We start from the raw sequence: 22,865 nt of genomic DNA on the forward strand, positions 1-22,865 counted from the left end.
TTGTTTGTGATCTTTGTTTCGTAAGCACTGTCATTCCTTTTGCAACATCAGCTCCTTTGATGACCTCTTTATTTTTCAGTATGGTGCAGACTGTAGACTTCGCCATACCAAACTGTGACACGTGAATACCGGTCTCGTACTTTACTATGAGATCTTTTTTCACCTCTATTGTGGCTCTAACAACTTTTCTTTTTGGTTTGCTGCTTTCATTATCCTTCTTTGACCCCATGATGGCTTATTTAATCATAATATTTAGAAAAGAAAACCAGAACGTGCACAGAAGGTTATAGTGTGGGTGTGGACTGAGCGACAGGTGAGGGTAAAATATTTTGGGCATACTTGGTGTGGGCCGAAAATGGTCGAAGGGTCGTTCAGGTTATTTTGGGGGCTCGGGCCACGACAGCTTGTTACGGGAACCAAGTTTATGTTCGACAACCGAGACATTTTTTCTCAAACGATATGTTCGAAAACCTAATTGTTCGAGAAGGGAGTCGTTCGAGAACCGAGGTACTACTGTATATATTTGTGTATTATTTGTGAAATTGTATAACCTTTCAACTTATCTCCTGGCTCATACTCTCTATTTCAGTGGTGTACAAAGTCCGGCCCGCGGGCCAAATCCGGTCTGCGACGAGTCGCCGAGTGGCCCGCGATGGCCAACGGGAAAATCAAACATAAAGAGTTCGCGCCTGCGCGAAGATTAAGCGCTATAGAAGAATATGCATCAGATTAGATACTGGATGGTTCCATATTTGTGTTGAGCAATAAAGAAAATTTAATAAGAAAATCTCGTTAATGTATAGGCATTTAATGATTGGTGCAATGATGTAATATTTCCATAATTACGAAATCTCACGCGTCTCAATTGTTCTTCGAGATTTACTTACGAGCCCTATTTTGATATCATTTAGTAACAAAAATGTCAGCTAATCGTAAAAGAAAAGTTGACGACGAAAATCGGCAGTTTCATGATGATTGGACTGCGCAATACTGTTTTGTTCAACAACAGAAGAACGTGATTTGTCTGCTGTGTCATTCGACAGTAGCAGTGGCGAAGGTATCCAATATAAAGCGTCATTATGAGTCGAAGCATAAAGATCTCCACAACGTTGTCGGTGATGAACGAACAGCTCGAACTGAATCTCTGCGGCGGTTGCTGAATCACCAGCAGAACGTTTTCTCAAAGCAGTCAGCAGATTTAGGGGCATCATGTGAGGTCAGTTACGATATTTCGTTATGATAGCGAAATCTGGCCGACCGTTAACTGATGGTGATTTTGTCAATCAACGTATGATTATTGCATTGGAAAAGCTGTCTCCGGAAGCAGTTCACAAGCTACAGGTGGTGGCTTTGAATCGTATGACAATTAAACGAAGAATTCCACACCTCTCAGCAGACGTGACAAGGCAGCTTACAAATAAAGCAGCCAACTTTGTCTACTTCTCTTTGGCAGCAGACGAGTCGACTGACATCAGTTCAACAGCACAGCTACTAGTTTTTGTTCATGGTGTGTCGTCATCGTGTGATATCACAGAGGAACTAATCGGCATGGGTTCCATGAAGGGTCAGACAACTGGGTCTACTCTATTGGAGGAGACAGTGCGACTGTGTAGTAGTGTTTCATTGGAGTTCACGAAACTGGTAAGTGTGACAACTGATTGAGCACCAGCCATGACTGGAGAAAGTAGCGAACTGTTGATGAAGCATCGCGAAAAGCGGAACAGACAGTTGGTGAAGTTTCACTGTATTATTCACCAACAGAACCTGTGCAGTAAAGAACTTGGTTTTCAGGCACTGATGGCAATAGTGACGAAAACCATTAATTTCATCAAATCATGAGGACTTAATCACCATCAGTTTCGAAGTCTTCTTGAAGAAATTGATTCAGACTATGGTGACCTTGTGCATCACTGTAAAGAACGCTGGTTGAGTCGAAGGTTCTGGGAGTTGATTGATGAGATGATATAATTTCTCAGAAGCAAGAACAAAGACACAGAAGTGATTTCCGTGACTAATCCAGCATGGCAAGCTGATTTGACCTTTCTGGACGACATGACACAACACTTGAATGATCTGAATTTGAAATTGCAAGGCAAAAATCAGCTTTTCTGTCAGATTGCAAATCACGTCTCAGCTTTCAGGACAAAATTGAAGTTGTTCCTGCAGCAAGCAGCATCAGGCAACTTCGTGCACTTTCCAACTTTTCAGTCACAGCTACAGAAGAATCAGGACACTGGCACACAAGTTTATGTTGGGAAGCTAGATACCTTGATCCAATCCTTCAACTCACGGTTTCATGACTTTGACCAATGCAGATTGTTGATGAAACATTTTGCTGCTCCGTTCAATGCGTCAGTGGATGACAGGTCAGCAGAATATCAGCTCGAACTTACTGATCTCCAGGCATCTGATGAACTGCGTGCTATTTACCGAGAAAACAGTTTGCTTGACTTCTACAAAACGTTGCCTGATACATTTGCTAATCTGAAAGAGAACGCACTTGTCCAACCAACATGTTTGGCAGCACGTACTGCTGCGAACAGGCTTTCTCGCATATGAAACTGAATAAACACATCACTCGCAATCAGCTGACTGATGATCATCTGGAAGCAGACTTGCGTCTTTCAACGTCAAACATCAAGCCGGACATTTCTAAGCTCGTAGTTGACATGCAGCACCATCCATCGCACTGACTTTGTGACAGTTAACGTATCATAACATTTCTTAGAATTATGTGCAAACTCTTTGGTGTAATCGTTATTTGTGTGTTCTTAAATGTGATGTCCATTTTGTGTGAAACAAGATTTTAATCTTCACTTTTTTGTGGCCCCCAAAGGTTACGAGAAGTCTGTTTGTAGCGCCTGACTCAAAATGTTTGTGCACCACTGTTCTATATTTATTGTTGCATTTTTCTCTCTCACCAGCGAATCGAACTCAGCGAAGCTATACTGATGAAGCACCGTCATCTAACTTCATATCTTGCCCTGATAGACTGACAGATACAAGTCTAAATTTTGTTCAGTGGTTTACTTAGCTGCTTTGACAAGACGAATGTGATAGTCCATACTGCTGTCATATCGAACTATGTGTCCAAACAGCTTCAGCAACTGGTAGGATATGTATATATATTTTCTACGGATTTCTGTATTTGTCATATGGGGACAGTTAGGAGACGCACAAAATCCTAGGCATTTATGCATGCACTAACTGGTTAGCTAAGTTGTCAAATATCTTTTGAATAGTGTCTAACTGTCCATATTTCAGATTCAAAGAGTGGTACTATACAGGTTTGGTAGGACAGGAATTGGTATTTAAGGTGGCAAAATGTCTAAAGCTATTATAAGACATCTCAGTTCTATGTTTGATCTCCAACTCACTTACTGTTTGTAAAATGTAACTGGCAGTCAAGGTTACGGGAGATGGTTTGTAAGAAAGTAAAATCTTTGAAAAGAGTTTTCCAATGTCCAGTCAGAATCGCATCTTCTGCAGGTCTACCACGTTGATATACTAGTTTCATAACCAGATGCCGATTTGTACCCATTTCTGGAGGTGTTCTGACGTTTCCATTGACAAGTCTGATGGTTTTCTTTTGTCCGCCTTAGATAACTTTTCACAACTGGTTCTTCATAACTAATTTCTTTGCTGATGTAGTTCCTCTGATCTCTGACCACTATTTATATTGAGCTAGTAGAAATGCTGACCCACTGAAGGCTGATCGGTCAGTATCATAGCGAGCTGAACGGTGTCTTTCTGTCTCACAAATTTGCTTCTAATTTTTTTCTTGGTGAGTAGTTTCAGTATTTGTTACTGGCTGAATAATTACGTGATGAACAAGTCCATTTCTTTCTTTCTCCAACTTACCTCCTGACGTTTCATTTTCTTTCTTAAAATTTCAGACTTTCTCCGTGATAAGTCGCTTTTACGTTTGGAAGTTTTTCATATCGAATTTTTCTGTGTTTTGTCACTTTATACTCGTAGTGAAGTAACTCATGTTTGTGTAACTTACTTAGATTGAGTTACTTACAAAATCCCTGCATATTTGTATACAACGAACTCCATACACGTATTTGTGATATCAGTATCTTTTATAATATTTACTTCCATTCTTCCTTCGGCTAGTCATAATTTTTCAGCCTCCAGGTTCCGCTCCTATGTGACGAGTCCCTCAGTCTCTAGGTTTCACTCCTATGTGACGAGTCCCGGCTTGGCCAGGTGTTTATGGCTTTCGACTAATAATGTGAGGGTCGCGGGTACGAATCCCTGTCACACTAAACATGCTTGCCTTTTCAGTCGTCGGGGCGTTATAATGTGACGGTCAATCCCACTATTCGTTGTAGCCTAAGAGTTGGCGATGGGTGGTGATGACTAGCTGCCTTCCCTCTAGTCTTACACTGCTAAATTAGGGACGGCTAGCGCTGATAGCCCTCTTGTAGCTCCCCACTCACCGCTGTATCGCAATTTATCTTCCCAGACATGGTGTTCTATAGTGGAACAACCAGACGTGGTGTTCTATAGTGGAACAACCAGACGTGGTGTTTTATAGTGGAACAACCAGACGTGGTGTTTTATAGTGGAACAACCAGACGTGGCGTTCTATAGTAAATTTAGAATTCTACTATGTTTTCTCTATTCTATTTTAAGTTTTTTAAGACGTATTTAAATTTCTAACTTGAATAGATACCATATGTACCAACAGCCTGATTATCACCAGTATGAAAAGACAAACAATTCGTTTAAAAATTTAAGCAAAAGAAAAACCGGAATCTGAAGTACAACAAAGATGGTGTTATTAATGTTGTTTTGGAATTTCGCGCAAAGCTACACGAGGGATATCTGTGCTAGCCGTCCCTAATTTAGCAGTGTAAGACTAGAGGGAAGGCAGCTAGTCATCACCACCCACCGCCAACTCTCGGGCTACTCTTTTACTAGCGAATAGTGGGATTGACCGTAACATTATAACGCTCTCACGGCTGAAAGGGTGAGCATGTTTGGCGAGACGGGGATGCGAACCCGCGACCCTCAGATTACGAGTCGCACGCCTTAACACGCTTGGCCATGCCGGGCCAATAGATGGCTGCTAGTTAGTTATTCGTAAGTGACGAATAATAAGCGATTCGTTTGGACTTATTTTAAATAAAACATAATCTGTGATTTTCATTATTTTATTTCCGAAGAAAGTACTTCTACATATGGCAAATTTCATTAACAGACAAGACTTTTGTGTTTGGTTAGGCTTAGTAAATTAGGTTCATTCACAGCGTTAGATTCACACAGTATTCCAATACTTAGAACGATGGTTTGATATAAATACTATTGCCACACACTATCAGCCCTCTCATAGCTAGAGATTTAAGCATACAGACTTAATAACGGAAATCCAGGGTTTCATTACCCGTGGTGACATTGCAGATAGCTCAACGTATCTTTACTTTAAAAACAAACAAAAGGTCATATTACATATAAAAAAAAATAATCTCACGAAAGTTAGAGTTAATACAATCACATACCTTCAACTAAAACACTTCTTTAACACAAGTTGACGTTGTAGCTAAGTGGCATGTTTTATAGCATCTATGAAAACTGTTACAAGTTCATTAGTACTGGCTACATCTAGTTCATAATCCCAAAATATTTTTCACCTTTTGTTAAAACTACTAACTTGTAACGAGCGTTATAAATATAAACTGTTGTACTTCAAGCTTTGAAGTACAACATCCAACCACACATTTCCTCAGTGACCAATCGCATTGAATTTCGCCCTGAAGTGCACCCTGTTCCGTCAGTTATTGACAGTAAAATAGTTAGACCCTAACCTGCCTTCTTTTTTAAACTGTAATAACATAACTATGTTATAAAAAACACACTTCAACTTCCAGGTGTTAAGACCTGTGTTTGTTTTTAAACACAGACCCACACAATGAGCTAACTGTTCTATGCCAACCGCGGGTATCGAAACAAGTTGTTAGTGTTATAAGCCCTCATACTTACAACTGAACCATTAGAAGACTTTTAGATAATAAAGTTAGTGTTAAGTACTGACAAAATGGAATTTCTAGCATCCCGCCAGGGGGTAACTAAACACGAAAATATACAAATTAAAAGTGTGGATATCAAATCACAAAATCGATAATGACTTTGCTTCCTGGTGCTGAAAGTGCTGAAGTAAAGTCAGTAACTTAATTACGAGTCCTCCTTGATTCTGACATCACTGTTAAATATTGTGATTATGAGTTCTTGGTTGAAACGTATTTACTTCATTATTTGTTACAAGATTTAAAAAAAAAATATTCGATACAACATAATCAGACTAAATACACTCGAGTCATGGGCACACATTCCTTTCGAACATAAATAACAAAGTAATTTTCTTACTAATAATTTGATGTGAACGATATTTCACGTAAGTCAATTTTTACTTCAGGTTATCACAACATGATTTTTACACATTTCTAACTTTTGACGTTTTTATGCAAAATCTCGAATTGCCACCAACAGTTTTCAATAAACAGTTTTATAAATGTGACCAGTTTGGATACATATATCAAACTGCGAAACTATTGGAATTGATACGATAATAAGTGAAACTGAAGACAAAACGAAACAAGTGATTTTTATCTTCAGAATAATGATTGAACTCTTTCAACTTGTAACCTTTAGTTTCCTAACCCTTATTGTAATATATTTATACACACATTTTTGATTGATTTTATTAGTATATTAAATGAAATTTTGTTAAAGTATATCCGATCGACTTCGAAAATGTTTTTCACCCGAAATTATATACTTTTTTCCCTATTCGCCTAAATCTATGATCTAAGAGTTCACTCGTCTTTAAAGGCTATACCTTTAAAAAGATATTTTTTACACTTTGCCAGATTCATACATGTATTAGAAGTTTATAAAACCACATTTGATGATCTAAATTAGGGTTCTCAAACTGGGTGCTGCAAACCCTCAGAGAAGTCGTAGAAAGGTGCCAATAGTGTTGTAGAAAATGCAGAAAGAACTCGATTCTCTCCATGTAATAAGTAACTCTACATTTTTTGGGTGGGGGCTCAGTAGGGACAAGGAATGTTTTGTGGGGACCTCTGTGAATCCCCTTCTTCAAATAATTGTAATGGAGGCTCGTATTCCACAACATGCACATCTCCAAAACTCCTTCCAAGTGTGGAATAACTTGAGAAAATCCTTTATTTCATGTATTTTTCATATTCTTTCACATTGTCTGTTGTGTAATTAATTTGATATAAAAATGGCATGGATGTCATCAGCTCCATAAACCTACAAAAAACAAAACATACATTCAAACTGAGTCTTTATTCACCACAGATGTGACTATACGGAAACAGTAATGATTAATTAAATAATATAAACATACTATATACATAAATTAAATATGCAAAGTCGTTCGAAATTTAGATGCAGACAGATTGCTTTCAATTATCAACTGTTTAAAACTAAAATACGAATATATATATTAACACCAAGTAAGCGTGACACATGAGCTTAACAAAAACCAACAGGTCTGAGCGCTGCTCAGCATATGTTTATTACGCAAAAGAGATTTTCAGATCACGTTATAACAAGGAAAGACTTATAAGACAGGTTAAGACAGGTAAGCCCTCGAGTACCCTGAGGCATATATGAAGTCAAGTTGGTGACAAAGTTTGAAAATATCACCTTTCTTCAGAAAAAAATTGTTTGTTCACTGTTTGGAGTTCCCATTTTTGTGAAGTATCGATAACAGGAAAGGACAGAGGTGTCGCTAGGTGCTTAAAAGATTCAGAGCTCGAGCCCTTAGGCGCGGGAATTTTCAGCGTTTCAACAACACGATATCGATACTGGTTACGTATTTAAAAACGGCTGGTATGGCTAGAGAAAACACTAATAGAGGAGCGAACAACGTTTCGACCTTCGGTCATCGTCTGGTTCAGAAAGAAAGAAAAGGTTACTGACCGGTAGCTGACCACAAGTTTGAAGGCGGTTGTATAGTTGAGTATAGGAATGAATAACCAACATTTGGTAAAAACTAGTAACAAAATATGACATTCCAGTTAATACCAAATTTATTCAAAAACCAGGCACAAAACTAAGGTCTATATTATGTAAAAACTACACTGACAAAGACAACACCAACATTATTTATAAAATACAATGCGATAATTGCCACGGCTTCTATATTGGAGAAACAAGTAGAAAATTGGAAACCAGATTCAAAGAACATAAAAAGTCACCTTCACATGTTTTTGAACACTGCAAATCAAATAAATACAACCTAACCATAGAAAACACCCAAATACTAAATAAAGAAACAAACATAAACAAAGGCAAAATTAAAAAAAGCCTCACTTATACAACAACTCAAGTCCAAAATAAACCAATAGAAAGGAACAACTTTATACCTATATTAATAAATATATCTAACATCTAAGCACGCCCTCTACATTCCTACACTCAATTACACAACCGCCTTCAAACATGTGGTCAGCTACCGGTCAGTAATCCTTTCTTTCTTTGTGAACTTGACGATGACCGAAGAAGGTCAAAACGTTGTTCGCTCCTCTACGTAATGCTTTCTCTACCCATACCAGCCGTCTCTACATATATAATTTTCTTTTGAAGTGGGTTTTCTCCTTATCACGGATTGATACTGGTGTTCTATTCTGATTCACCAAGACACCAGCTGGAAATTCGGAAGGGTATTTAACTGATCCAAGTGGCTCCACCTATAAGATATGTGGTTCCACATTCGAACACTGTCAATGAACCCTCTTACAACAGAAACTGTTGTAACACTTACTTCTATTATTCTTACTTTTCCTTATTAGTGACTAATAACCACTTTTGGGCCTATTATGATGTCCTAAAGTAGGTTTTGGAATATATATGTGTTTTAGGGACTATAAATATAAGCTAATATGAAATATTTCTTGTATCTCAATATAGCTGCTATGTTTGTTTGTTTTTTGAATTCCGCACAAAGCTACACGAGGGCGAACTGCGCTAGTCGTCCCTAATTTTGCAGCGTAAGACTAGAGGGAAGGCAGCTAGTCATCACCACCCACCGCCAACTCTTGGGCTACTCTTTTACCAATGAATAGTGAGATTAACAGTCACATTATAAGATCCCAATAGCTGAAAGGGCGAGCATGTTTGGTGTGATGGGGATTCGAACACGCGACCCTCAGATAACGAGTCAAGTGCCCTAACCACGTGACCATGCCAGACCCACTGTAAAATGAACCAATACCAAAAGTAAAGTACCTTACAGTGGGCGTTCAAAAGTAAAGTACCTTACAGTGGATGTTCAGAGCTTCTATTTAAGTAAAGTACCTTACAGTGGGCGTTCAAAAGTAAAGTACCTTACAGTGGATGTCCAGAGCTTCTATTTAAGTAAAGTACCTTACAGTGGGCGTTCAAAAGTAAAGTACCTTACAGTGGGCGTTCAAAAGTAAAGTACCTTACAGTGGGCGTTCAAAAGTAAAGTACCTTACAGTGGATGTTTAAAAGTAAAGTACCTTACAGTGGATGTTTAAAAGTAAAGTACCTTACAGTGGGCGTTCAAAAGTAAAGTACCTTACAGTGGATGTTTAAAAGTAAAGTACCTTACAGTGGATGTTTAAAAGTAAAGTACCTTACAGTGGATGTTTAAAAGTAAAGTACCTTACAGTGGGCGTTCAAAAGTAAAGTACCTTACAGTGGATGTTCAGAGCTTCTATTTAAGTAAAGTACCTTACAGTGGATGTTCAGAGCTTCTATTTAAGTAAAGTACCTTACAGTGAATGTCCAAAAGTAAAGTATCTTACAGTGGATGTTCAGAGCTTCTATTTAAGTAAAGTACCTTACAGTGAATGTCCAAAAGTAAAGTATCTTACAGTGGATGTTCAGAGCTTCTATTTAAGTAAAGTACCTTACAGTGAATGTCCAAAAGTAAAGTACCTTACAGTGAATGTCCAAAAGTAAAGTACCTTACAGTGGATGTTCAGAGCTTCTATTTAAGTAAAGTACCTTACAGTGAATGTCCAAAAGTAAAGTATCTTACAGTGGATGTTCAGAGCTTCTATTTAAGTAAAGTACCTTACAGTGAATGTCCAAAAGTAAAGTATCTTACAGTGGATGTTCAGAGCTTCTATTTAAGTAAAGTACCTTACAGTGAATGTCCAAAAGTAAAGTACCTTACAGTGAATGTCCAAAAGTAAAGTACCTTACAGTGGATGTTCAGAGCTTCTATTTAAGTAAAGTACCTTACAGTGAATGTCCAAAAGTAAAGTACCTTACAGTGGATGTTCAGAGCTTCTATTTAAGTAAAGTACCTTACAGTGGATGTTCAGAGCTTCTATTTAAGTAAAGTACCTTACAGTGAATGTCCAAAAGTAAAGTACCTTACAGTGGATGTTTAAAAGTAAAGTACCTTACAGTGGATGTTTAAAAGTAAAGTACCTTACAGTGGATGTTTAAAAGTAAAGTACCTTACAGTGGATGTTTAAAAGTAAAGTACCTTACAGTGGATGTTTAAAAGTAAAGTACCTTACAGTGGATGTTTAAAAGTAAAGTACCTTACAGTGGATGTTTAAAAGTAAAGTACCTTACAGTGGATGTTTAAAAGTAAAGTACCTTACAGTGGATGTTTAAAAGTAAAGTACCTTACAGTGAATGTCCAAAAGTAAAGTACCTTACAGTGGATGTTCTATTTCTGATCCACACAGTAAATAGTTCTTGGGCTTCTTTTCTCTTAAAAGTCGCTATAATTTTTAAAGAGTTATGTTTTTTTGTTTTTTTTTTAGTGGTGGTGGAAGCTTGTTTCGTTCTCAGGTCTTTATTCTTTGTAGTAGCACAACAATAAAAGGTTTGTAGCAGTGGTTACGGTGATCGACATTGTTACACATTTAGAATCATCTTATCCCAAATCCTGTTGAATTAAAACACCCACCCACAATCGTACATTTTGGGGCCCACCCAGTTAGCGCCGTTTGTTTTGGGCTTTTTTCGCTTGTTTTTCTCGCGAGACTTGTCAACATTATAAATAAACTTAATAACACCAAGTTTATAGTTAGCATACAAAGATGCACCTAGCAACCAGCCTTTACCATAATATATTTTTCATTTTTGGTGTTGAAAGTTTATGTAACAATATTAAAATTTAACAAATACTGCATTGTCCATTATTAACTTAAAGTGTGACATACATGGTATTTATATACAAAAATGCACCTGTAAAAAAAAAAAAATCCAACTGCACATTGAACTTTGTTTGGAACAGCAAGATATTGTCCGAGCTAAACGTAAAATAACCCCTAAAAGAAGGAATGCTTTGTTCATTAGCCATTGCGGTTATCAATGGATGGACTGGGATGGATTTCCTTCTGAACCCATCCTAGTCGTCTTAACGTTTTGGTCATATAAATGATGTAAAAATACAGTCTGACGTGGTCTCAAGTTCATCACGTAAAACTAACACCAACTGTAACACAGCACGTACAGCATACAGTTGTTTGTACTGGTGATACAGCAGTTACAGAAAGGTGAAACCAAACCTCAGAATAGTAGATCCGACGAAAACGTTGACCAAGACGTAGTGTCACCAACTTCAGTTGATTTTGGAACACTTTCCACGGAAATGGTTGAATCAGTAGAACGTAAAGTGGGTGGCCGTCGGTGCATTGGGCGGTGAAGTCCCAGTTGAAATTTATTGTCAGTACAGAGCATGCTCGGAGTGTAGCTGCTGAGGGTGTCTAAAATACATATGAGAGAATAAAACATATTAATATAGCTAAATAGGTACAATGGATGATATAACATCCTACACATAGAAGTGGCTTCTCTAAAATGTGTACCACGTCCGATTTGAAAAATCAGTTCATAATATCTTCTGTTAATATATTCAATATTACTAAAGCGACATTACGTATGGATTTTATGACGTTTAACAAAATATGTCACTGATAAAACTAGGTCATGATGAATTCTGAAACGCATAACATTTTAGCGATTCAAATCTACAGAACACACACTTAATTTTTCAATCACATTAACTCTATACATCCCAACATTAACTTCACATGTCAACAGGAAGAAAGAAATCAAATATCATTTCTTAACCTCAAAATTACAAGAACCGATACACAATTTAAAATTGAAATCCACCGAAAAATCACCCATACTGGACTATACATTCCTTGGGACTCAGCACATGAAACAAAACAAAAACTTAACATACTAAGAAACCAAATAAACATAGCCATAAAACTAAACTCACCAGATAAAATTAATGATGAATTAGACAAAATAAAACAATACTTCATCAACATCAATAAGTTTCCTCCACAAACCGTAGAAAACATTATACGCACACATCTAGACAGAAAGCAAAATCAACCAACTAAAGTAAATACAGCTCACGAATCAAAAAATCACGGAACCATATACTGCTGCATACCATATATTCCCGACATCAGCAGAAAAATAACCAACATTTGGCAAAAACTAGTAACAAAATATGACATCCCAGTTAATACTGAATTTATTTAAAAACCATGCACAAAACTGAGGTCTATACTATGTAAAAACTACACTGACAAACACCAAACCAACATTATTTATAAAATACAATGTGATAACTGCCACAACTTCTATATTGGAGAAACAAGTAGAAAAATGAAAATCAGATTCAAAGAACATAAAAAGTCACCTTCACACGTTTTCGAACACTGCAAGTCAAATAAACACAACATAACCATAGAAAACACTCAAATACTAAATAAAGAAACAAACATAAACAAACGCAAAATTAAAGAAGCCTTACTTATACAACAACTTAAACCCAAAATAAACCAATACAAACGAACATCTTTATATCTATATTAAAATAATAAAATAAATAAAATTATATATTCAAACATCTAATACCGCCCTCTACATTTCGACACTCAGTTACACAACCCCTTTCAAACATGTGGTCAGCTTCCGGTCAGTTACCTCTTTCTTTCTTTGTGAACCTGACGATGACCGAAGAAGTTTTTCTCCTTTACATAAAAAAAAAATTCTCAACCCAAACATTGAGAAATGTATATTTTAGCAATAAACAAATAAGGTAAAGGTATTTCTAAAAGTTTAACAATATGCTAGTGATAAAATTAGGTCATGATTAATTCTAAAGTACATAACAATATTCTAGTGATAATCAAATAATGACAAACGTTATTAAAATCTGAGATATCGTAATGTAGAGAAGATATTGAGGAATTACACTGATTTGAATCAGTTAGGTTGGACAATGTTTGATGAATTGCCCTTTGTTATATTAAGTAGATATTTGGGTTATCTTGACTTAATGTAGATGAAAACCCATTCTATAGCGTGACTGAAGAAAAGGACCTTGTTACAGTGGTGCATAAGTTACTGAAGCAGTGCCACGTTTCTGTTAATATATCTAAAATCATTTTAAGGAATGCTCACAAATATACTGATTAAAACACAGGACTGTCTCTATGGCTTCCACTGTGTAGGCATTCTGTTGAATCGTGACATGAAATATATGTCATTGGTCAAATCGTTAAGACGATGTAGACATTTGAAACAACAACAGTTTCTCAGTTGTGGTTTTGGGTAACAGTTTTTTGTTCATGCAGATCATGAATATTTATTTAAATGAAACGAGACACGATTTTTACCGTTAATGCAGTTTGCATATAAAAATGTCATATATCGAGACTGTTGCGTAAATTATAATTATATTAATTAGGTTGAAAACGGACACAGTTTAGACTTTATTGTGGTTTTCTTTACAGGCTTTCGTACAAACGAAAAATATATATGTCTTTACAATGGAGCATCTTCCAAACAAATTTCAAACATCAACTACAGATGGCGCAAGCTACGTATGTTACGTAAACATTGCGAGAACAAATGCCTGAGAATGTATTGTAGGAAATGTCTGATCGAGTAATCTGTGTCTGGACATTGAAGTGTTCAGTGCAGAGAATTAACAACAAGAAATTTAAACATTCAGAGGGTTTAACGACGACTGCTCAAAAAGATCTGTTAGAGTGAATAAATATTTTGTTAAAACTGTGTCATGACTTAGCACTTCGAAATGTGTAACGGAACAAACTGGAAAGTAGATACATCAAATATGGAGGAAGGACTGCCGATAATATGTTTATTAAAAGAAATGGTTACTGTTTGCGTACAGTAATCCTCCACGGAACTATATTCTGTATTCGTACGTTAGGCTTGTCGTTGAGTAACATGCTAACAGTAATATTGGGTTATTTACAATATTATTGCTGTGCTTCAAGCTTGAAGATACGGTGTAAATAATTATATACGTACACTCTTAGTGAAGTCAATTTGTTACAGTAGTGTTCTATTAGGGAAACACCAGAATTAACGTATTGGTTTGGACATTTTAAAATTATAGGTACTTCTTTCAAACAGTGAACAGAACATCGTAAAGATGTTAAACAACAATAATTCAAAGTTTTCCAATATTTTTAATCGAACCATAGAATTTTTCTTATCCTCAGTAGCCCAATTGTCACTAAACAGTTCAAAACTATCATCTCGAAATACAATAACCTCACTCATAAGAAGAATGGCTGACAGGAACAAAAAATTTTCCAACTTCTAACATTCTCAACCCAATGTGTAATATACACCTGTAAACATACTTAAATCTCATACCCGTAACTGTCTTATATCAGGGATGACGAGAAAACCCACTTGTAGAGAAAAATATGTAAAAACGGCTCGTTTGGGTTGAGAAAAATTTTTATGCAGAGGAGCGAAAAATATTTTCTCAACCCAAACCAGCCGTTTTTACATATATACAATTGTGTCATAGTTGCATTTTCGTTACACAACGAAGCTTGATCGTGCTCAAAACCAGCGTAGCTGTGTCAGCTAAATTTAGTGCCAGGTTATAATTTGGGTAGTTTATATAACGTGGGTGTCATTATTAGTTATTTTTAGAAGCAAGAGTTTATGGCAAGGTTATGTAATTGTTTATGAAAGGTTGGTTGTGTAACGTGTACTTTCAATTGTTATGAGATTAGCAACTGTTATATTGTTAATTCATGTTACTTGGACTTTCTGAATTATTCTTATTGTTTTAACTCACTATTATTGCGTGGAATGTTCTAGACTTTTGTTAAGGTGGAAGGAAGTACGCATTGAAAGATTGTGTCATTTTGAATTTAGAGGTAAAATGTATTGTGGCGATTTTTAAAATGAAATTATCACAGCCTGATTTGTAAAAATATAGTAGAGAAGAAGAAATTTGTCTTTTCATATGTTTGTATGTACGTTTGAGTTATGTCAATATATTATTTCAAAACAAGTGGGCCCCCCGCTAGTACAGCAGTATGTCTCCGGATTACAACGCTAAAATCAGAGGTTCGATTCCCCTCGGTGGGCTGAGCAGATAGCCCGATGTGGCTTTGCTATAAAAAAAAAACACACACGCTCAAAACAAGTGGACTGTGATGTTGATTCTATTGAATACCGGTTTTAAGTGTTATAAACTCTTCAGACTTACAGCTGAGCCACTGGAGGGCCACGAAATATGAGCGTATTAGCCATATTTCAAAAGCACCGCCTTCGATTCCAAAACATTTTGACAGACTAATATCTTTAGAAACAATTCCTATAATTAAAAAATAATTGAGCAAAAGTCTGTCATTTTAACACAACATGAGAGATTAAGATACTGCTTTCAAATTAAAGTATTTTCAGTGGAAAACTATAATTTCTCAAACTGTTGATAAAAGTAAGGTTTTAATAGGAGAAACTTTACACATTAATTAAAATAATGGGATATCACTAGGGGAGCTACGTCTTAACAAACTCTTTCGTGTGTGTGTTTTTTTTTTAGCAAAGCCACCTCTGGCTATTTGCTGAGCCCACCGAGGGAATGGAACCCCTAATTTTAGCGTTGTAAGTCCATAGACGTACCGCTGAACCAGCGGAGAGGGGGGGGGGCAAACTGTTTCGAATGAAATGATTTCGCTGGGGAAAGGTATGACTGCAAATCATGGTTTAAAAAACACCTAGTGAGCGAAAGTTTCACTTTTTCTGGTAACTTACTCAAATCTTTACAAAATTGTGCATAAGAAAGGGTTAAAAACAAACTTTGAAAACACTGTATAAAACAGTGTGCTTAAAATAGCAACACTTGTGTACTACAATATAAGTTGAAGTTTAAACAACACGGTCGTTGTGGGCTTACAAAAAAGAGGCTGTGAACAGAATATTCGTAACCTATTGTGTAGGTTTAATAAAAAACTAAAACCATAACTGCAGAGCATTGATTGATACATAACCCTTGTGTTAAATTTTATACAATCTACGAACAAGTGGTAAAAATGTGATTTTATAACATAAACTGTATTTAAATAAACGCAATCTTGAATTCTAAAACGTGCATTATTTGTAAGAAAACATATGAAACTTAACGTGTTTTTATCTGTACAACAACTGTGCTATTATTCACACAAGTTTGAGTTTAGGGGAACATATTTTATCTTGTGAAACACCACGATGTTTATTTCATTTAAGGAACAGACGATTTTTAAAACAAAGACTCTCCATGGTATAATTAACAATGTCATATCAATGAAGTTCCGGCATAGCCAAGTGGGTTAAGGCGTTCGACTCCTAATCCGAGGGCCGCGGGTTCGAATCCCCGTCGCGCCAAACATGCTCGCCCTCCCAGCTGTGGGGCCGTTATAATGTAACGGTCAATCCCACTATTCGTTGGTAAAAGAGTAGCCCAAGAGTTGGTAGTGGGTGGTGATGACTAGCTGTCTTCCTCTAGTCTTACACTGCTAAATTGGGGACGGCTAGCGCAGATAGCCCTCGTGTAGCTTTACGCAAAATTCAAACCAATCACAAACGTCTTTTTTCATGTGTTTGTGTTATTTTAGCCCAAAGCTTCTCAGAGGGTTCTGTGCACTGTATCTGACTCAACTACAGATCCCCAAATGTTAGAGTTAGAGGCCCTAGGACTTGCCACTGATTACCCTTGTATAATGCTCACGTGAACATAGATCAAATGATCGTTCGGTTATTTAATAAACGTATAAGTGCAGCGTGTTTATTTCAATTTTAGCAACGTTATTGAGTTGTTTTTGTTTGTTTCTCCAAGTGCAAACCTTTAACTTATAACTCCCTCATCTCTTTAGCGATTTGATATCTAATTATAGTTTCTGGCTCGTGAGGACAAACCCTTTTGATTGCTGTATTTGACCACACCTAAGATCTTATAGATTAATTTACTCTAACCTGGCTGAAAGAATTTCAGATTGAGGGCAGGCTGGTAGAGATCCTTATAAGAAATAAAATTATTTTTTGTTGTTTTGAATTAAGCACAAAGCTGCACAATGGGCTATCTCACCACGGGTATCGAAACCCGGTTTTTAGCGGGGCAAATAAAGTTGAGTTGGGTAAAAGCACGCCTCAGAAATGTAGCTTGTTTGTTTGTTTGTTTTTGAATTTCGCGCAAAGCTGCACGTGGGCTATCTGCGCTAGCTGTCTCTAATTTTCCAGTGTAAAACTAGAGGGAAGGCAGCTAGTCATCACCACCCACCGCCAACTCTTGGGTACTCTTTTACCAATGAATAGTGAAACAAACCGAGCAATACGGGCTGAACGGGCGAGCATGTTTGGTTTGATGGGGATTTAAACTCGCGACCCTCGGATTAGGAGTCGAGTGCCTTAACCACTTGACCATGCTAGGCTTAAATAATTATCAATAAATGTTACTATGTTCAATCGAAAATAATTAGAAATTGGAAGCATAGGATGTTTGGTTATTTGTTGTTAATAGCAAAACCATACATTGAACTATTTTTATTATGCTCACCGCGGAGATCGAACATCGATGTTTAGCATTGAGCTAGCTAGATATAGAATTACACTTCGCCAGTCTGAAAAGGTGTTCATATGAGAACAAATGTTATGCTAAGCATTGTTACACGCCCTCAAATGACATAATAATATTTCTGAGAACTTACACTGCTATAAACCGGGTTTCGATACCCGTGGTAGCAGAGCACATTGTGTAGCTTTGTGCTTAATTCAAAACAGCAACAACATTCGAAATGCTTTTAACGTATGCACATACTTCTGCGTACGTGCGTGTTTTTCTACATGGATGGTTGTAGATATGAAAATAAATAAGCCAAGCATGTCTCTCGGCCATGAGTGATATATTGTTACAGATTAGATAATACAAACCTGAGTAAAGATAGAATTTACTGTGATAATTGTAACAACACATGTTACGACAAGGTACGAGTGTGTGCATGTTACAGTAACACAATGATAATTAACCTTAGAAATAAATTCTGTGTACTTTAGTTGTATGTTAATAATTAAGTTTGAATGTGAAACGTGTCGCTGACAAGTAGAGGACCAGTGATTCTTAGCATCAGTCAGGACTGTTAAGCATTTTACAACAATGGAAGTGGCGTATATATATATGTATGTATGTGACCGAAATAACAAATACAATGTGGAGCAATCTACTAGTACATATAATGACTCACTCGACTCGTAATCTGAGAGTCGCGGGTTTGAATCCCCGTCGCACCAATCATGCTTGCCTTTTCAGCCGTGGGGGCGTTATAATGTGACGGTCAATCCAACTATTCGTTAGTAAAAGAGTAGCCCAAGAGTTGGTAGTGGGTAATGATGACGAGCTGTCTTCCCTCTAGTCTTACCCTGCTGAATTGGGGACGGCTAGCGCAGATAGCACTCGTGTAGCTTCGCGCAAAATTCAAACCAAATCATATAATGACAACTTGGTACCGTGCCTGTTCTGTTTATGATAGACTTAACAAAACAAATAATGTGGACAATACTGTCTGTATACACACATGATATATATTTATCCTAACATTATGTGATTCCTAATAGTTTCTCTGTTTCTGAATATTGTGGATACGCACAAAGATACGCTAGCCGTCCCTAATTTATGATAGACTTAACAAAACAAATAATGTGGACAATACTGTCTGTATACACACATGATATATTTTTATCCTAACATTATGTGATTCCTAATAGTTTCTCTGTTTCTGAATATTGTGGATACGCACAAAGATACACTAGCCGTCCCTAATTTAGCAGTGTAGGACTCTTGGGCCACTTTTCTACCAACGAATAGTGGGATTAAACATCATATGCTTCAACGGCTGAAAGAGCGAACGAGTTTGGTGTGACGGAAATTCAAACCCACGATCCTCAGATTATGAGTCGAGCGTCCTAACCACTTGGACATGCCGGGCCCGTCCTAATAGTGTCCAGACTATAATAGAATCTTCGTCAGTAAATGAAAGGTTGAGTAATTAGTTGCTATATTTAGATAAAGATGAGTAATGACTGTTCTAACTTTGTTCAGTGTTTTATAACGGTTGTTAACGGAAGGTTCAATACAATTGGCTACCTGCTCTGCGTGCATGTCGAATAGTGGTTCAACACTTAAGTATTTAAACTCACCATTGACCAATCGCATTGAAGAACATTTGTAATTCACTTGTTGTCATGTGGTTATCTTATGAAAACTAAGTAAACATATCTCTATCTATCCATCCATCTATATATATATATATATAGATATGTGTGTGTGTGTCATTGTATAACAAATCACCCGTATGTATAATGTACTTGCATATATGTATATATAGAGATATACATACAAAATGGGCCAAGTAAATTATAATAAAATCTTTTAATATGAAAATCAGAAAGTGTCGTGAAAACAACAGCCGACATAAAGTGGAAAGGAATGTATCAGAACTACATTTTGACATAGTTAGTGCGGTGTCAGAGACACTTTATTGAATATTAAGAAGTGTATGTAACAACCCATTTTGACACTTGTAAAAATGCGCTCAGTTTGGGCATTTACAGTTTCGAAAACAAATGTATCCCTTATATGTAATGGATCTGGAAACAAACGGAATATGAATAAATCAGCAACAGTTTACCCCCGTCGTGGTAAACAAAATGCAGAATGTTTGTCACGGGTGAGAAACCATAGACACAAAGCTTAGTGGTAAAAGCCGTCTACGCGCCCCAGTATCTAACACAGTCATGAAAGATCTTCGTCTGCAAAAGTCAGCAGGGAAGAGGGGTGTGCTCTGAATATGAAAAAAGCCTTACGGTGGAGCCTTTCCAACTGGAAATTACGAATTCGTAATGTTGTCAGGATACACAGCCGTCAGATAGAATACGACCAGACTTGGTGACTGCGATGACGTGATGAAACTTTCAAATCGTTTTGATATAATTTAATCAACCTTTGTAATTTTGTCATTTTTCCCCGCGAAACAATATAAGTTTCAGTTTACCACTGACAAGCTATATATAACTTACAGTTCTCCCCCGGTAAACTTGCGCTTTGCCTCCGAGGAAACCCTATATCTTTGAGCCAACTTATAACACATCTTTGTACTTTCGAAATCAGTCTTCTTATGGAAAGCTAGGGTAGATGTAGAGGTTAACCCACTCTAATATATGATAATGACTTCTCCCAACTTAATGCATGTGGCGATCAATGACAAACAATATTTATGTGTTGAATATGTGGGAGATCAATTATAGTGTGTAACTGAAATATTGTTTAGTCACAAGTAAAATACATCGGAAGTCGAAACTAAACTAGACGAATTATTTGTTACTTTGCTGATTCAATAACATAGAATTCTTTGAACGTTTTATTTTATCTCCACCAGATGGAGCCTAACCAGGAATTAAAACAGTTTTTTTTTTCTATTGAATTTCGCGCAAGTCTACATGAAGGCTATCTGCGCTAGCCGTCCTTAATTTAACAGTGTAAGACTACAAGGAAGGCAGCTAGTCAGCACCACCCACCGTCAACTCTTGGGTTACTCGTTTACCAACGAATAGTGGGATTGACCGTCACATTATAACGCCCCCACGGCTGAACGGGCGAGTATGTTTGGTGCTACGGGGATTCGAACCCGCGACCCTCAGATGACGAGTCGAATGTCTTAACCCACCTGGCCATGCCGAGCCAATTAAAACAGAGATGTGTCATTTCAACGCGCTATTTTTGCCGGAGCTAAGATATGGAATTTTCTTTTTTTAAAATCGAAAGATGGCGACACTACAATTAATTGTAAGTGTTCCGGCAAATTGCGAATTGTTATTTTAGTGACGTAATCAACTGCGGGTCCTCCCCTTAGATCCTCCCAATTTGTAACACTGAAGTTTAAATAGTTATCTTCCACGATAACTATCAACAGGGATTAGCACTTTGCACATCTGTCTTTTTTTATATCTTTTTCGATTTTTATATAATCGCAGGTGTAACAAGTTATACCTATTGAACACGTTCTGAATTGTAAGATAAATGTATAGTTTTAATAGATTAATTTTTTCAACAACAGTTACTTTGAACCCAAGTGAATAAACAAACAAAACGAACTAACGACACATACCACTAGTCATTTCTGGTTGCAGCAGTTTTGTCGTAACATTACTGTTGTTTGACCGATAGCTGACCACATGTTTGAAGAGGTTGTGTTATTGAGTGTAGAAGTGTAGAGGGCGTGCTTAGATGTTTGTTTTATATTTACTACCACAGGTATAAAGGTAAAACTTTGCTGTTGTTTGTTATGTATCTGTGTGCATGTGGGTGGTGGCAGAATCTTTGCCACTTTATTGATACTAAAGCAATTAGAACTATACTTTGAGAAAGGGGAAAACGTGGGTTGATTACGTTGCCTCCCCAGTGGCACAGCGGTATTTTATTTCGGATTTATAACGTGAAAATTCGAGTTTCGATACCCGTCGTGGGCAGAGCATAGATGGCTTTGAGCATAATTACGTACAAACAGATTGGTTACATTAATCAATGATATATGAATAAATTATATATCCTTTGTTAAGACAGTTTTACATAAATATGTCTTTAACATTCGAAAGCCCCCCCCCCAGTGGCTTAGCGGTATGTCTGCGGACTTACAACGCTAAAAACCGGGTTTCGATACCTGTAGTGGGCAGAGCACAGATAGCCCATTGTGTAGCTTTGTGCTTAATAGATAGATACCCACATACACACCTATGTATAGATACATAGATAGATACCCACATACACACCTATGTATAGGTATATAGATAGATACCCACATACACACCTATGTATAGATACATAGATAGATACCCACATACACACCTATGTATAGGTATATAGATAGATACCCACATACACACCTATGTATAGGTATATAGATAGATACCCACATACACATCTATGTATAGATACATAGAAAGGTACCCACATACACACCTATGTATAGATACATAGATAGATACCCACATACACACCTATGTACAGATAAATAAATAGATACCCACATACACACCTATGTACAGATAAATAGATAGATACCCACATACACACCTATGTATAGATACATAGAAAGATACCCACATACACACCTATGTATAGATAAATAGATAGATACCCACATACACACCTATGTACAGATATATAGATAGATACCCACATACACACCTATGTATAGATACATAGATAGATACCCACATACACACCTATGTACAGATAAATAGATAGATACCCACATACACACCTATGTATAGATACATAGATAGATAACCACATACACACCTATGTACAGGTAAATAGATAGATACCCACATACACACCTATGTATAGATACATAGATAGATACCCACATACACACCTATGTACAGATATATAGAAAGATACCCACATACACACCTATGTACAGATAAATAGATAGATACCCACATACACACCTATGTACAGATATATAGATAGATACCCACATACACACTTATGTATAGATACATAG

The 22,865-nt window shown here is 36.9% G+C and overlaps 1 protein-coding gene across 3 annotated transcripts in view; it reads right to left on the reverse strand.

Annotated features, from left to right (window-relative positions):
- Positions 1-5,151: 5,151 nt before the first annotated feature.
- The window catches only part of LOC143245306 (uncharacterized), a 355,844-nt gene continuing 338,130 nt past the window's right edge, over positions 5,152-22,865 (reverse strand). For 2 of the 3 annotated variants that reach the window (XM_076491496.1, XM_076491497.1), the window contains 2 exons: positions 11,535-11,732; positions 5,152-7,281 (listed from right to left, as the gene is read on the reverse strand). In XM_076491496.1, coding sequence (XP_076347611.1) covers positions 11,536-11,732 — 197 coding nt within the window. In that variant the 3' untranslated portion in view covers positions 5,152-7,281; position 11,535. Of the gene's footprint in view, positions 7,282-11,534; positions 11,733-22,865 lie in introns of those variants that run through there. The other variant, XR_013025562.1, reaches the window with a different exon arrangement.

The sequence above is a fragment of the Tachypleus tridentatus genome, chromosome 2 (genome assembly GCF_004210375.1).
Source record: "Tachypleus tridentatus isolate NWPU-2018 chromosome 2, ASM421037v1, whole genome shotgun sequence".
NCBI lineage: Eukaryota > Metazoa > Arthropoda > Merostomata > Xiphosura > Limulidae > Tachypleus > Tachypleus tridentatus.